The sequence below is a fragment of the Passer montanus genome, unplaced genomic scaffold (genome assembly GCF_014805655.1).
Source record: "Passer montanus isolate IOZ18808 unplaced genomic scaffold, ASM1480565v1 scaffold70, whole genome shotgun sequence".
Taxonomy (NCBI): Eukaryota; Metazoa; Chordata; class Aves; order Passeriformes; family Passeridae; genus Passer; species Passer montanus.
In genome coordinates, this window is record NW_024372148.1 from 2508883 (window position 1) to 2522427 (window position 13545).

General features: G+C 40.0%; 1 protein-coding gene across 16 annotated transcripts in view; it reads left to right on the forward strand.

Annotated features, from left to right (window-relative positions):
• ZNF521 (zinc finger protein 521) overlaps window positions 1-13545 on the forward strand; it is a 230191-nt gene that overhangs the window by 19935 nt on the left and 196711 nt on the right. For all 16 annotated transcript variants that reach the window (XM_039730096.1, XM_039730097.1, XM_039730099.1 and 13 more), the window contains one exon: window positions 4335-4514. In XM_039730096.1, coding sequence (XP_039586030.1) covers window positions 4335-4514 — 180 coding nt within the window. The remainder of the gene's footprint in view (window positions 1-4334; window positions 4515-13545) is intronic.

Sequence of the window (13545 nt, forward strand, 5' to 3'; positions counted from 1 at the left end):
CTCCATAGCAAGAAAGCAGTGCCAGTATTAAAAAAAAAAACAACCAAAACCAAAAAAACTGATAGAGCGAGCAGTACAGAAGGCCTGCACTGTGTACACACTGCCAGAAGTTTTTATAGTAATACTTTGTATCTAAGCTCTGGCTCTAACCATTAAATGTGCTTTTTATAGAGTACCAAGTTATAATGTAGTGCAGCTACGGCATATTAATCTTACTGCAGAGATTTAATGAGGCAGTTGTTTTGCGATGGACACTATTGGGAGCAGAGAGCGACAGAGTTTTACTTTACCACTGAGCTGAAGAAATATTCCTTGCCTGGTAATAATTATAGCCACATGATCTAAGTTTTCCTTTCTTTTGCCAGCACTTTTCCATGCAGAAGTGGCTTGGAAGGAGGTCTACTGCAAGGCAGTGAAATGGATTGGAAAGGAGGCTGTTTTCTTGGTAGTTTGATGTTTTAGTTGGGATTATCTATGGATCCTTGCAGCATAGGCAGAAATATGTAAGATGAGTTTCAAGAATATGGACAGTCTTTGCCAGTCCACTGAGATGACTTTTAGATATTCATTACTTTTACTTGACTTTTATAAGGGTTATAAAAAGTAAATGTGGTGAAACCTCATTTTTACATGGGCAGAATAGAATTTCTGCTGGTTGGCCTTAAACCGCTCCCATACTTGAAATTAATTGAAGTCCGTGGCTTTATTGCCTCCAACACTTTTAAACCAATGCAATTTTTCATTTTCCCCGAAGTTGCAGTTTTATTAGACCAAGTTACAGCAATAACATCCCTTATGAGAAGAAGGAAGAAGGGAAGGGGGGAACCACCTGCCAGGGAACATAGTAATGAGAAAATCATGCTTCTTTTAATTTCCATTTATAAATAATGTTAACATAATCAGGAAGAGAAGACAACTGTTCTTTCTCTTATTTTTTGAAAGTGCCTTAATAGGCAGAATTTATTTCTCTTCCAAAAAAAGCAACTTTCATTCATTTTTTCACTAGATAATTTCCAGTGGTATCTGAAGGTGGAGAGGATGTGTGTGTATTGTTGCTGATGGGTATTGAAACATTTCAGCTGGTGCAGCCTCCAAAATAGGGCAGAGAAACCTCTGGAAATCACAGTGGTATTTGCAGATGTTGGGAAAAGTAATTTTACTATGAACACCGTCTTATTGAGGGAATTGTGGCTGTGATTGTTGCAGATACTGTGGAGAAAGAAATGTGGGAGATGAATGACATTTGCCTTGAAGCCTAAATGTGAGCCTGAGCTTTGAACAAGAGGTTAAGGAGAAAGTACAGATGAATGCATATTGCATTTATAAAATATTTTATTCTAGTCTTCCAAAAGAGCTGCTCAAATAAGGCAGCTTATCCTCAATTTAAGTAACTATTTAAGGTTAGACCAGCTCTTGATGGAAGATATTTATTGTTGAAACAGAACAGCTATCTATTCACAAAACCTCCAAATGATATTTGCTCTCTTTAAACATCTTTTTATTTTGATGGTGACATCTCTTCACAGAAGCAGATCACAGTGGAAATACATTCATTGAGAGGGGCTGAGACTGCCAGAACTCATTTCACAAAGCTGTCATAGGCTAAACTCGAACCTAGGTCCCAGAGGGTCCCACTTAAGTGTTGACCTAAAAACAAATGTGCCAGTTGGCTAGAGCATGTATTCTAAAGTTGCAGCAGAAGGGAATAAGCTTGACTGACTTCTGTCCCTGTAGAGTTTATATCTCCAAATGCAGAAGGAGAAGCAAAACATTATTAGTCTTAAAATGATTCTAATTTTAATAACTGGTCGCTAAGTATGAAGCTTTAAATTGAGTGATCCTTTAGGCTTTTGTGCACTAAGGGGTGCACGTGTGCCTAGGTTTGTGTGTGCGTTGCTGAATTCCTGTAAAATGCAAGTGTTACTGAATAGGGAGTCTCGAGAATTCCCTCCCCTCCCTTTTCTTTCCTTCAGCACTGTACTTAGAGCAAAGTCAGACACTACCCTTATTTTAAAACAAACAGGTCTGTAAACTTTATGTGCAGCATTTAAATACTCATGTTAAAATTCAGACCTAGTGCCCACATTTCCCTGAGTGCTGTCAATTTTATGAGATGAAACTGGGAGCTTGAGCTGAACAACTAATAGTATGCAGTATGCACATGCTGCCTTCCAACAAGTGTTTAATGATGTTGAGGTCAGTTTGCAACAGTTAAGACAATTATTTCGTTTTCTGAACTGTTTAGAACCTGGAGATCTCCTAGCTACTTTTATTAATCTTTCAAACTATTTTGTAAAATGAAGCAGCAATGGAAGTTATTACATTTAGAATATTCAATAATGTCTAAAACGCCATAAAGTCTTTTTATAATTAGTATACCTTTTTTGGTTTGTAAATTTGCAGGCTACTTTTCTATTTGGAAGTAGCTGCCCAAGTGGAAATTTCCACTCTTGAAAGAACCTTGTGGATGTAATTTGTCATGTAAGGACTCAGTGTATAGACAGGGCGTTTGCAAAGCAAATGTATTTTTGCTTTCAAAATATGTTCTTTATTTAAAAAAAATAATCTGGTTTCTCTCTGTAATATAATTCCCTTAAAAATAAATACTGCCCTTTACCCCTGTCAAAGAAATTCCTTGGTTTTGATCACAAGCCACATGGCATGAGAAAGACTTCCTGACATGGGTCATTTCCAGTTTCTGCTTGCGGGTCCATCTGTGTTTGCACAGTTGAAGGGCAGGGTGCAGCAGTATGGACCAAAGGATACAGAGAGATGATGAGAGCTCTGACCTTGGTTGTGGGCAGCGAGAAACACAGGAATGGCTGTGCCCAGATGACTGTAGGGTTCTGAGAGCGGATGTGAGTGGTTTAAAATGGAATTGCCTTCCTGCTTGTCTTCACACACCACCCTACCCCCAATATGAATGTAGTGTTGGCATGTCCTAGTTCCTCTTCTTCCAAGGAGTTGTGCACGATCCTAATCAATTTTAAGTTAGGTGTGTTCACAGATACCACCTCTCTGTCCCCCTGGCCAGGGAGCCGACTCCTGGTTACTCACTCTCTTAGCTAAAGAGTGTAGCATCTTAAAATGTACTTGCATTATATCCTATTATGATAGGAGTTCATCCTTGCTTTCTAAAACGACTTGTTTTGGTCTCAGCTCTCTCAAATATCTAAAAGGAAAGATGAGGCAGCCAAAGCAGAAAAGGGAAAAGTGGTGAAACACTTGCATTCCTTTTGCTGGAATGTGCACAACCATTTCTTTTCTGCATTTCACTTGTTGTACTGTGGTTCCCGAGAAAAACAAAGTAAAGTGCCAGCTTGCTTTATTAGGAAAGACAGATTGGTTTATTTCTGTCTTTGAAGGAAGCTTTTAGCAAAATGGGCAAAAAGTCAGGATCAGTTAAAGCTACTGTGTTCCTCCTCAGAGGAGGAAGAAAAGTTCTAGGCTACACATCATCTTACTGAGCTGGTCATCTGCAGAACTGAGGCAGTGCAGTGAGCTCTGAGGTGTCTCTGCACATATGTGTATGGGTTGGTGGTGGGGCTGCACGTTTCTTCTAGGTAGAAGCTTCAGTTGGGCTCAGGACTACTGATCTGAGGTTGGAGCTATCCTGCTATCCCCCAAATGCCTGTTAATATGTCAAACAGATAAAGCTTTCTCTGAGCACTCTATAGCTTTTATACTAGAGTAGTTAGTTTCCAGTTTCCATGATCTGGCAATCACAAGGACTTGATGAGCACTGTTTTTAATTCATGCACAAGTTCAGAGTATGAGTAGCATTTTGACCCAGGGTATAAGCTTTCCAGGGCTTTGTTTGTGTCAAATAGTGTGGTGATGGAGTGGGTTGTAAAATCAAGATTAATTTCATGTTTATGTAAATCAAATTTGTTAGTCTCTTAATTCTGGTAATTTCCTGTGAAACGCTGTAGTTAACAGTGAAAAGAAGTTCCTGCACACTCATTGATCTGATTTTTCTTTTCATTGAAAAACTAATTGCATAGGTGGTTTATCCTTTCTTACGATGATCAAAACAGCTTCAATAGCTGGAATAAAATTGACAATCCTAACACTGAAGCATGGAAGAATAGCCTGAGTGAGAAACGGAGCTGCATTTGTGAGAGTAGAAGGGAAATTTGCTTTTCATTGAGATTAGAAAAAAAAAAAGGAAAAAAGCCTCTCTTGCTTATTTAGCAATAAATTCTACAGTGTGCTGCAGGCTCATGCCAAATAGTTTTCTTCTCATCATTAGCACAACAACCTATTTTGATTTTTTTTCTTCTTCAATGTTCTCTTCTTACACGTCTGACATCACAGTCTTGATTTTCTTTCAGACCCTAACTGTAAACTAGAAGACAAGGCAGAAGATGGAGATGTGCTAGACTGTAAGAAAAGGCCGGATGAAGGGGAGGAGTTAGAAGAAGAAGCTGTGCACAGCTGTGACAGCTGCCTCCAGGTGTTTGAGTCACTGAGCGATATCACAGAACACAAGATTAATCAATGTCAACTGACAGGTAAACAATACTTATCACTTTGTGTCTTCGTGCACTGCTCTATTTCTGATTCCCATCCTCTGCTTCTGATACCCCTCCTTTTTCAGTTATTTTATTCCTGCACTTGAATGCTTGGTTGAGACCTTTATAAACAGATTTTGGGACAGGATTATACTGTAAATGGAGCATTATAAATTTCCTTAATATCAAAGGATATATGACTGCTGTGTGTGTTTTCTAGATCCATATAGTACAGCTTTCCATGCTTTGCTTCTCTGTGTGTTTTGCTAGGTCACTTGTAAATTCAGAGGGCATTTGCAAGTGAGGCTTAAGTGGCATAATGTCACATAATGAATGAATTTGCACAATGGCCTGTTGCAGAACTGAGCTGGATGTTGTGTTACTCTAATCTGTTAACTACAAATGACTGTACAGTAATCAGTAACAGAAAGTTGAGAAGAATTAAGCAAATTGTTAGAGGGGAAAATAAGACCTCGGCTTCAGTGAAGGGGCAGAACTGAGTGCTGATCAGATACTACTGAATTAAGTAGAGCTGGGTAAATGGACCTGTCTACCACCTAGATTCCTCTTTGAAATTATTGTAGAGATCCCCCTTACTGAGAAAACCATGTGAAATCTGCTAAATTTAAATAGAGTAGGTTTTTTTATGGTACACACTGTAGGTCTAAACAGGCTCAGGATCAAGAGAAAGGAACTTATATTTTTAATTACTGATTTATTTTTAGCCTGTACAGTGTAAAATGTATTTATTGTGTAGTGGAGTTTTGTTAAAAACCTTTCTTTATTATGACTTTGTAAGTAAGAAAATTCCATTTCAATTTGGGAATGCTTTTAGGAAGTGTCTGTGTGTGCTCGTGTTTGGAGAGCTTCCTGAGTTTTGGTTCCAATAGGTCCATAGGCTAAGCCCTGTCAGAATGAGACATAAAAGTCAGATAGCAGTACCAGTCTTGAGAATGAAAAGATGACGAGCAGAAGAGGAATAAGTGGGCAGGAGCAGAAAAAGGTTGAGAAAGTAATGTGGATCTGTCAAATGATTTTAATCCTCACTTCAAATTATGGAAGATGAAAATTTGCTGCAGCAAGAAGTATTTACTTTTATTAATATACTGCTTTGCCTTTTCTTGCCTGTAAAATGTGTTTCTGACTTGAGATACAATCAATTCAATCATTTTCTAATCACTCCTACAAACTTCCAGAATGAATTTTTCTACAGTGCTCATGATATCTGGCAGTATGGATATTCTCTCTTGACTTGAAACAACTTAAACATTTTTCTCTCCTTTTTTTCATACTTCTTTCTTTTTCTCTTTCTGTGTTGGAGAATTAGTGGCTTAACTTGTCTCTTCCTTTCCTCTCCTAAAAAGTACTCACCCTGCCTGAGTCCCCTGGCTCTCTCCTTCACTGTCTCAGATCCTATTTATTCATCCCTGTGGGTTTTTTACCTTGTTCTGATACAGCTGTCTCTCTTTTCTGGTTAGTTAGTTGCTGCCCTCTTCTACCAAGTGTTTTCTCTGCTTTAAAGCTTCAAGCAGAATGCAGGGAACAGTGCTTGCGTAGTTGGGTTAAGAAACTGAAGAAAAGCAGGTGAGGGGAGCACTAAATAGGAAGAATCCTGGACCACTGCTCCTGAACATAGCAGTTCTTGCTGAGAGCTATGTTGCTAAATGAGAGTGAAAATAAAAATGCTGAGGTGCATGTGTGAAGGTAGGAATACACATATGATAGCAGAGGATGGGGAAAAAATCAATCTTGATGGAAATTGTTTAAGTTCCTAAAAATACCTTTGCCTCTCTTTCAAGGAAACTTGTGATAGTGAATGGGTAGAGACCAGACTGTTTGAAAGCTAATGAAGTGAACAAAAACTGAAACTACACGCCCTTCTGGAGTACAAAGTTGACAAAAAGCCAACTGTCCTCTGTTTCTAAATATAAATGACCTAAATACACCCTTAGAGTTGAAAAAGGGGCCTGAATGACATGGCTGGAGTTGAGGATTTCTTCTTAAGCAAAAAAAATACTTAACAGGTTGTTTGTGAGGTAGATTCAATGCAGGGTCCTAGGGTGCGTGTGTAACCTCACACTAAGGACATAACCTCATTGGATGAGATTATTTTTAGATAATCTGTGGCAAACAGTTGACAGAAAGAAGGCTTTCTTTGCTGAAACACAATATATATTTGACAAAAATAAGGTTTGCTTTTAGCATTTTAGTCAAGCTCCCTGGACTTTTGTCTTTCTCTTCCACAAGCAGCCTTGGGTGCCATGCTCAAATGTTTTTTAAAAGAAAGTGTTATCAAGAAGGGCTGGTTGCTCCTCCCTTTCTCATCACAGTCCTCTGATGCCACAGGGTCTTACATAGTTGCTCTGGTTGTCTCCTTTTGCAGAGACCCACTGAAATTAGGAGACACTCTAAGGTGACTACCAGTAAGTCTACAAACATGTCTGTCACTAAGTTGTTAATAAAAGGGAAGAGGTTTAAAAAATTTACTTTTTTTTCTACGGTATTCTTCTGTTTGGATCAACTATGTCTTCTTTAGAGGAGGGCAGAATGTATCATCTATCTTGAGATTTTTCCAGTCTGAGTCTCAGGCAGGGAAGAGTTACCTAAGATGTCCATTATGTAAATAAGTTGTGAAGCCCTCCAAACCCTTTTCTTTAGGTTGCTGAAACAGCTTCTGTATCTTGTCTGGATTTTACTGAGCTTCACTGAGATGCTCTGTGAGATGCATAGGGAGCGGCACTGCAAGAATTTACAGACTATGCATGTTGGTCCAGTTGTATGGTCTTCTTCCATTCAGTTGTATGGTCTTTTTCCATTCAGATCTATTAGGTAAAAGCAACAATTATGTTGATGGAGCAAACAGGATGAAAACACAATGGCTTAAGGCAACCCTCTAGTAAAACCCGGAATATGAAACACGACATTTGTGTGTCCCAGTGTCTTTACTGCCCCTAGTTCTACCAACCTTGTAGCATGCTTGAGAATCGAGCCTGCCACTTAAGGTTCTCAAACTGATGCTCCAGTTTCTAGTTTTTGCATTTGAAAGTAGTTTCTCTAAAGTTTTGACAGTTCAGTGGAAGGAGTAAAATTGCTTTATTGAATCTTCATTCTGTACTCTCAGCCAAAGACTGGAATGAGGAGAAGGGAGCTGGTTTATTAAACAGTTCTCCCAATCTCTCAAAGTGTCAGTCACCCCCACCTATTCAGAGGACTGTGGAAGATGAGAGTTACTTACAACTCTGTGAGATTCAGCTCTCAGGATCTTGAATTGCTGTTCTCTAGCAGATTTTTTCAAAGGAGGAGAAAAAAGTCCTCCCCAACTGGTTCCTTTCTGTAATCTGTTGTTTGAATTGAACTCATGTTCTTTTTTCTGGAGGAGGGCATAGCTGCTCTTTTATCCTAATGTGTGTGCTATTGATCTTTTCAATTTGGGTCTGATCCAGTGTCCATTGAAGTCAGTGAAAAGATTCCCATTGACTTCAGTGGGGGATGGAACAGGCCCTTCACGAGCTATTTAGTAGTATTTTTTGCTATCATCTGAAATTCTTGTACTGAAGCTTTCTCTGAAAAGGTGATGATTTATTTATGTTAATTGCTGACAATTCCTGTGATGTTTGTGGAATACAGATAATGGATAAAGGGGGGGAAAAGTTCCAAAAAATTCTTTGCGATATTTGTAACCAAGCATAGATAAGATGCTGAATTATATTCATTTAGTCATTACAAAAGGTTGGCAATAAAAATATGGACTTAATAGTGCATCTCTCTGATATTAATGCTTTTCACACTGTATTCTTCCTGCAGCATTTAATTTAATAACTCAAGCCACTTGCACATTGTCATCCTCTATGTTGTGTTTATAAGCAAAGGGTCCAATTAGCATGGCTATGAGCCTGATGTCTTTCTAGTACATGTCAGTTGGGATCTCACTGGAGGAAATTGAATGCAGGATCAAATATGGTGCACTACTGAGAAACCCTCAACTGCACCTTCTCTCCTCTTCTGCCACCAGGAAAGGATACTTAACCTTTTTAATTGCTGCCATATATGCTGTTGGTAGGACACAATGTGTCGTACACTTTCTTTTATTGTCTCCAGTTTGATTTATAATCCCTTTTCCCTGCACATTGCTTTGTGCTGTTTATTTTCCCTTTCAGTCCTCAGGGATCCTGCTTTATGAAGTCTCCCATGTCTGTATGAGACCTGCCTCTCTGCTGGCTGTCTCAAGCTTGGTACCCTTGTAGAACCTATAGGTCACTTTGGCATCAGAAATCTCAGCAATAACCTGAGTAATACTAGAACAAGGAGCATAAACATGCAGTGAACAATCTAGTTGACTGAGTTGCTGAATAACTCAGCAGCAGTGGACATGCTGGCACACAATCTGCCATGCTCAACCACCTGAACATGAGTAGACACAGTGCATGTTACAGGACTTCCCTACTAGCCCTGTTGGCCTCACAGGCTATAAAACTTGCCTGAAATCAGGCTACTGGACCATATGCAGTCATAGCTTCAAGGCTAAGGGTGTTCTGAGGGAAAAGACATGATATATTTCTCCATTGGGGATATTTATTTTACTTTCAGGTGGTTATGTAGACTCAGTTTTATGCTTTGGGCTCTAGCTTAGTTCTAGAGCTCTGACTGGTTGAGTAAGTGTATCAGGTAGATCTGATAGCTGTTCCTGTTATCACCTAAGCTGTTTCTGATATTGAAAAGGTTACAGGTCATAGCTGTGTGTCTCCTGCCAATGAAAAGATGCAGTCCTGCCCTCTAGCCTTGCTCAGAGATTCCTGTCTGATGCCATCTGAAAAGAATTCCAGAACTGTATTAGGGGCCCATTGTTCTGAATGCTGGTCTCCATCAGCACTGGAGTATCACAAGGGTGGGAATTCCTAGATAAGTCAGTATTTCTGTTTTTCTAATTATGACCAAAATTAATTTTCATCATCATACTGAGAAACATCTACTTTCATGTCTACATATGAGAGCTTGTGTTACCTAACAGCTGCACAGACAGCATGCACCATGAGTGATCAGGGTCTTAGCAAACAGGAGGCAATGGAGATTCCACTGTAATGGTTTTTTCTTTTCATTTCTTTTCTTTTCTTTTCTTTTCTTTTCTTTTCTTTTCTTTTCTTTTCTTTTCTTTTCTTTTCTTTTCTTTTCTCTTCTCTTCTCTTCTCTTCTCTTCTCTTCTCTTCTCTTCTCTTCTCTTCTCTTCTCTTCTCTTCTCTTCTCTTCTCTTCTCTTCTCTCTGTTTCTTTTTGTTTTTCTGTTCTTCCTAGTGCTCAGGAGTCTTTCATCTTTCTGAAACAGTTGGTAGTGCCAGGACCATCTCCTTCACTAGAACACTTGAAAATTTTCTAGGGGATTTTGTCCCAAAGGATGTATGCCGTGTACAGTGAGACTACAAGATAAATCTTGTGAACACTTGGTGTTACCATGCTTTGATATCCTAGCTAGAATGGTTCTTCCTGCTAGCAAAACAATCCTAGCCAGATATATTGCATTTCTTGTCATTATTTTTTCAATTTCCTCTGCATTTGTGGAGAAAAGATACATGGCAAGTCTCCTTGGTCATTTCAGCATCACTGGAAAAATCAGAGCTTGATCAAAGTGTTTCTGAGGACAAGGACCCTAGGAAGTTAAATATATGATGCACCAAAAGCATATTCATCTGCTTCATTGCAGTTGGTGGCATACTGCCAGGCACTGTTTGCCAAGTACAGTTACTTCACTTGAGAGAGTCACTCTTTTTCTCTAGAGAATTCCTGCACCAAGGACTGCATATGGATTTTACATTAAACAGTTATTGAATAAAAGACAAACAGTGTTTGGACTGGGGACTTGAGCTCAGGCCTCTCTTTCCTTAGAGGGCTTCCCAGTTGCTGTGTTACAGAGACATACTTCTGCTTTTCTATTTGATTCGAACCACAAACTTCTGACTTCTTTTCCACAACGTGATATTCTGTTTGACAGATAGTGGAAAGCAGATGCTCATCTCCCAGTTTCTTGTCTCAGCCAACACACATGGTAGTTTGCAATTTGTAGCCTCACATCCTTTCATTATTTTTTGGTCCAGGACCCATATCTGCAACTCCAAATCCTTGATATTTGGGGGAAAAGGGGAATAGGGTGATAATTACAGCCTCTGCCTCCATAAATTTAAATTTTGAATTCAAAGAGCAGTGTAAAGCCTCTCACTGGATGTGGATAGAAGATTTGTATGCAGTACTGAATGGCCAAGGCTATAGCGAGTTTGCCATACAGAAGTTCATATGCAAAACTTCATGCTCCTATGGATGATCGATGAAGGTCTTAATAATGGCATTGCTAGATTTTTGTATCAAAATTATGTGAAAATGATTCTTAGATATGAAGGGAATTTGTATATTCTGTAGCTGGAAGCTGTGAAAGTGGAGAGCACAGCCTTCTGACTGTTCTTCAAAATCCCTGTGCTTATCTTGAGGATCCATGATGAACAACCAACATGGACAAGGAGGCATAAACCTCTTCCCTTTTGCTTGGAAACCATTAATCTCTGCTCTTGAGATTGTTAATCACTCATGAAACCAGTAGATCTTAATCTCCTGGGTGTTTTAAAAGCAGCTTGTAGCACTTCCTGAGTTGTCTGTCAGTGACCCCCTGTAATAGAAAGCAGCTGATGGTCTGTATCATGGAACTGTTATTTTTGACTTGGGGGACTCCTGCAGCAAACCTGTTCATGAGTATTAATTGTAAGTGCCAGAACCCTTGTTCTGTTTGGAGGTGGGAGAATAAGCTAGCAGTGTCTTCCAAGAGAGTTTGAGTGCTTTATGTATATCTTTAATTGATATTTTTTCCTCATTTTTTCTTCCCATTTTCCTCTTATTCTAGCCTGATTTTCTACCACTAAAAAGGCTGATGATTTTCTTAGCACAGACTAGAAAGAGTTTTGGTTGGCTTATCTGCTCCACCAAGTCCACCAAGGACTTTGCACCATGGGAACCTGGCATTATCCCAACATAATGCCAAGGTGCCAGATTTGATCCCACGTCCCTGCACCAGAGAGGGCACCATTTCCTCACTGGTACCATGGACAGAGACACTCCCTTGCTGGCCCAAGAGTCCTATTCTGCGCCAGAAACTGCTCAACTGGAGACTATAGTTCTCTCATTGGCAGAGGGATTTGGTGTAGGCAGCCCCAGTGCAGGGATTACCAGGTCTAGTTCTTGGTAGAACTGTCTCTCTGCTGTCTTTCACATTTAAATAATCTGGGATCTTCTATGGGGCTCTCAATTCTCATCTTGCAGCCGTCCATGCCTTTGTGGGCAAATAGGGTAGGCAGCAGAGTTGGTCCAAAGTGCTATTAACACCCAAGGCATACATTCTGTAACATGAATCCAGCCATTCTGGGACTTGGCCATCACACAGCTGAACCAAGATTTTGACTACTTTTGCTCAGAAGTTCCCAAGAAAAACTGTTTCACTGAAGATCAAAGTGAATCTTGAGGACAGCAATACACCGGTTTGGAGGCTAAATGTATCTGTCATGGAGGCCCATGTATCTGTCACCCAGAGTCTGGTTTAGAACCGTAGAATCATTAAGGTTGGAAATGACATCCAAGATCATTGAGTCCAGCCTTTGAGTGAACACCACTGAGTGCCATGTCCAGGTGTTTCTTGAATGCTTCCAGGGATGATAACTCCACCTAGACAGCCCATTCCAGTGCTTAACCACCCTTTCAGTGAAAAAGTTCTTCCTGTGGTCCAGCCTGAACTTCCCCTGGCACAGCTTCAGGCCATTTCCTCTGGTCCTATCACTTGTTGCCTGGGAGAAGAGGCCGACCCCCACCTGGCTACAACCTCTTTTCAGGTTGTTATAGAGAGCAGTAAGGTCTCCCCTCTGAGAAAAAACAACATTTTACATAAACAATATACCTTGGTTTAGTGTCTTCTTCCCAAACCGCGCTTAGCAGTACGACTTACAGTCATAGTCCTAGGCTATAGCAGAGGACATATCTATGTGGTGCTTTTTTGACATACAGCTATGCAAGTATCAGCTGGGAGCCCCTGACATTCTCTTGTGGGTGAGTGCAATATCATTAGGTTCTGGGAGGACCCATGATAATGTCATAAATTGTTCCTCTACTAGCTTTGATATTTTGTGTTTTCCAAGCTAGCCCTACGTCACTGCCTGTTTCAAAGCACTGACTTGGCCAGCTCCCTGGCTTTTTCAGAGTTAGTTCAAATGCCTCCCTGGCACTCTGTTGAAAATCAGCCCTGGCTAGATCCAGAACTTTGCTTTATTACAGTGACAGTCTGTTGTTCCATTTATTTATAGCCACTGCTGGGTGTTCTAAAGGTCAAGCCGTTTCCTCACAGCATTTCCAAATGGGCAGTACAGGGTATCTCTCTGCGTTAATGTTTGGCTACTGTGACTTTCCCATTGAAAAGTAACCTTGTTCTCTGAATGTTCAAGTGACATCTCCTGCCTGCTTGAGAAGAGAGTCCAATTTCTGAGATCTGCCAGGTGATGACATGAGGTAATCCACTGACCTTTATCAGGCATTCTGTGCAGGACACAACCATCAGTGCTCATTCCAGTTTTGGGAAAGCAGTACTATAATCACTATTTGATCTATGCAGCTGAAATTCCTAATTCTCGTTGTCCAAGGAAGATGGTTGCCTGCAGGGAAAGGACCGGAGGGGGCAGGGGAATCATCAACACTGGCACATATGTGAAGAAGAAAAAATAGTCATTACTTACCCTATGATAACTATGTTCCTTCCAATTACTGTTGTAATCAATATGGATCCTGTGGCCAAGCTTGTCTTATTTTTCACAGTCCTCAGCAATACAGACTTTGAATTGTAAAGCTGCTGCTGATTCAGGGTCATAGCTACCCTGACCTTTACCCAGTACAATGGGAATTCATGTGTATGATTCTAATAGACACACTATTAAAAATGAAATAATGATTGTCTTGCCTGTATGTATATACACCTACAGTCCATACTGAATACAGTGTTTCAGAAAATCAACTGC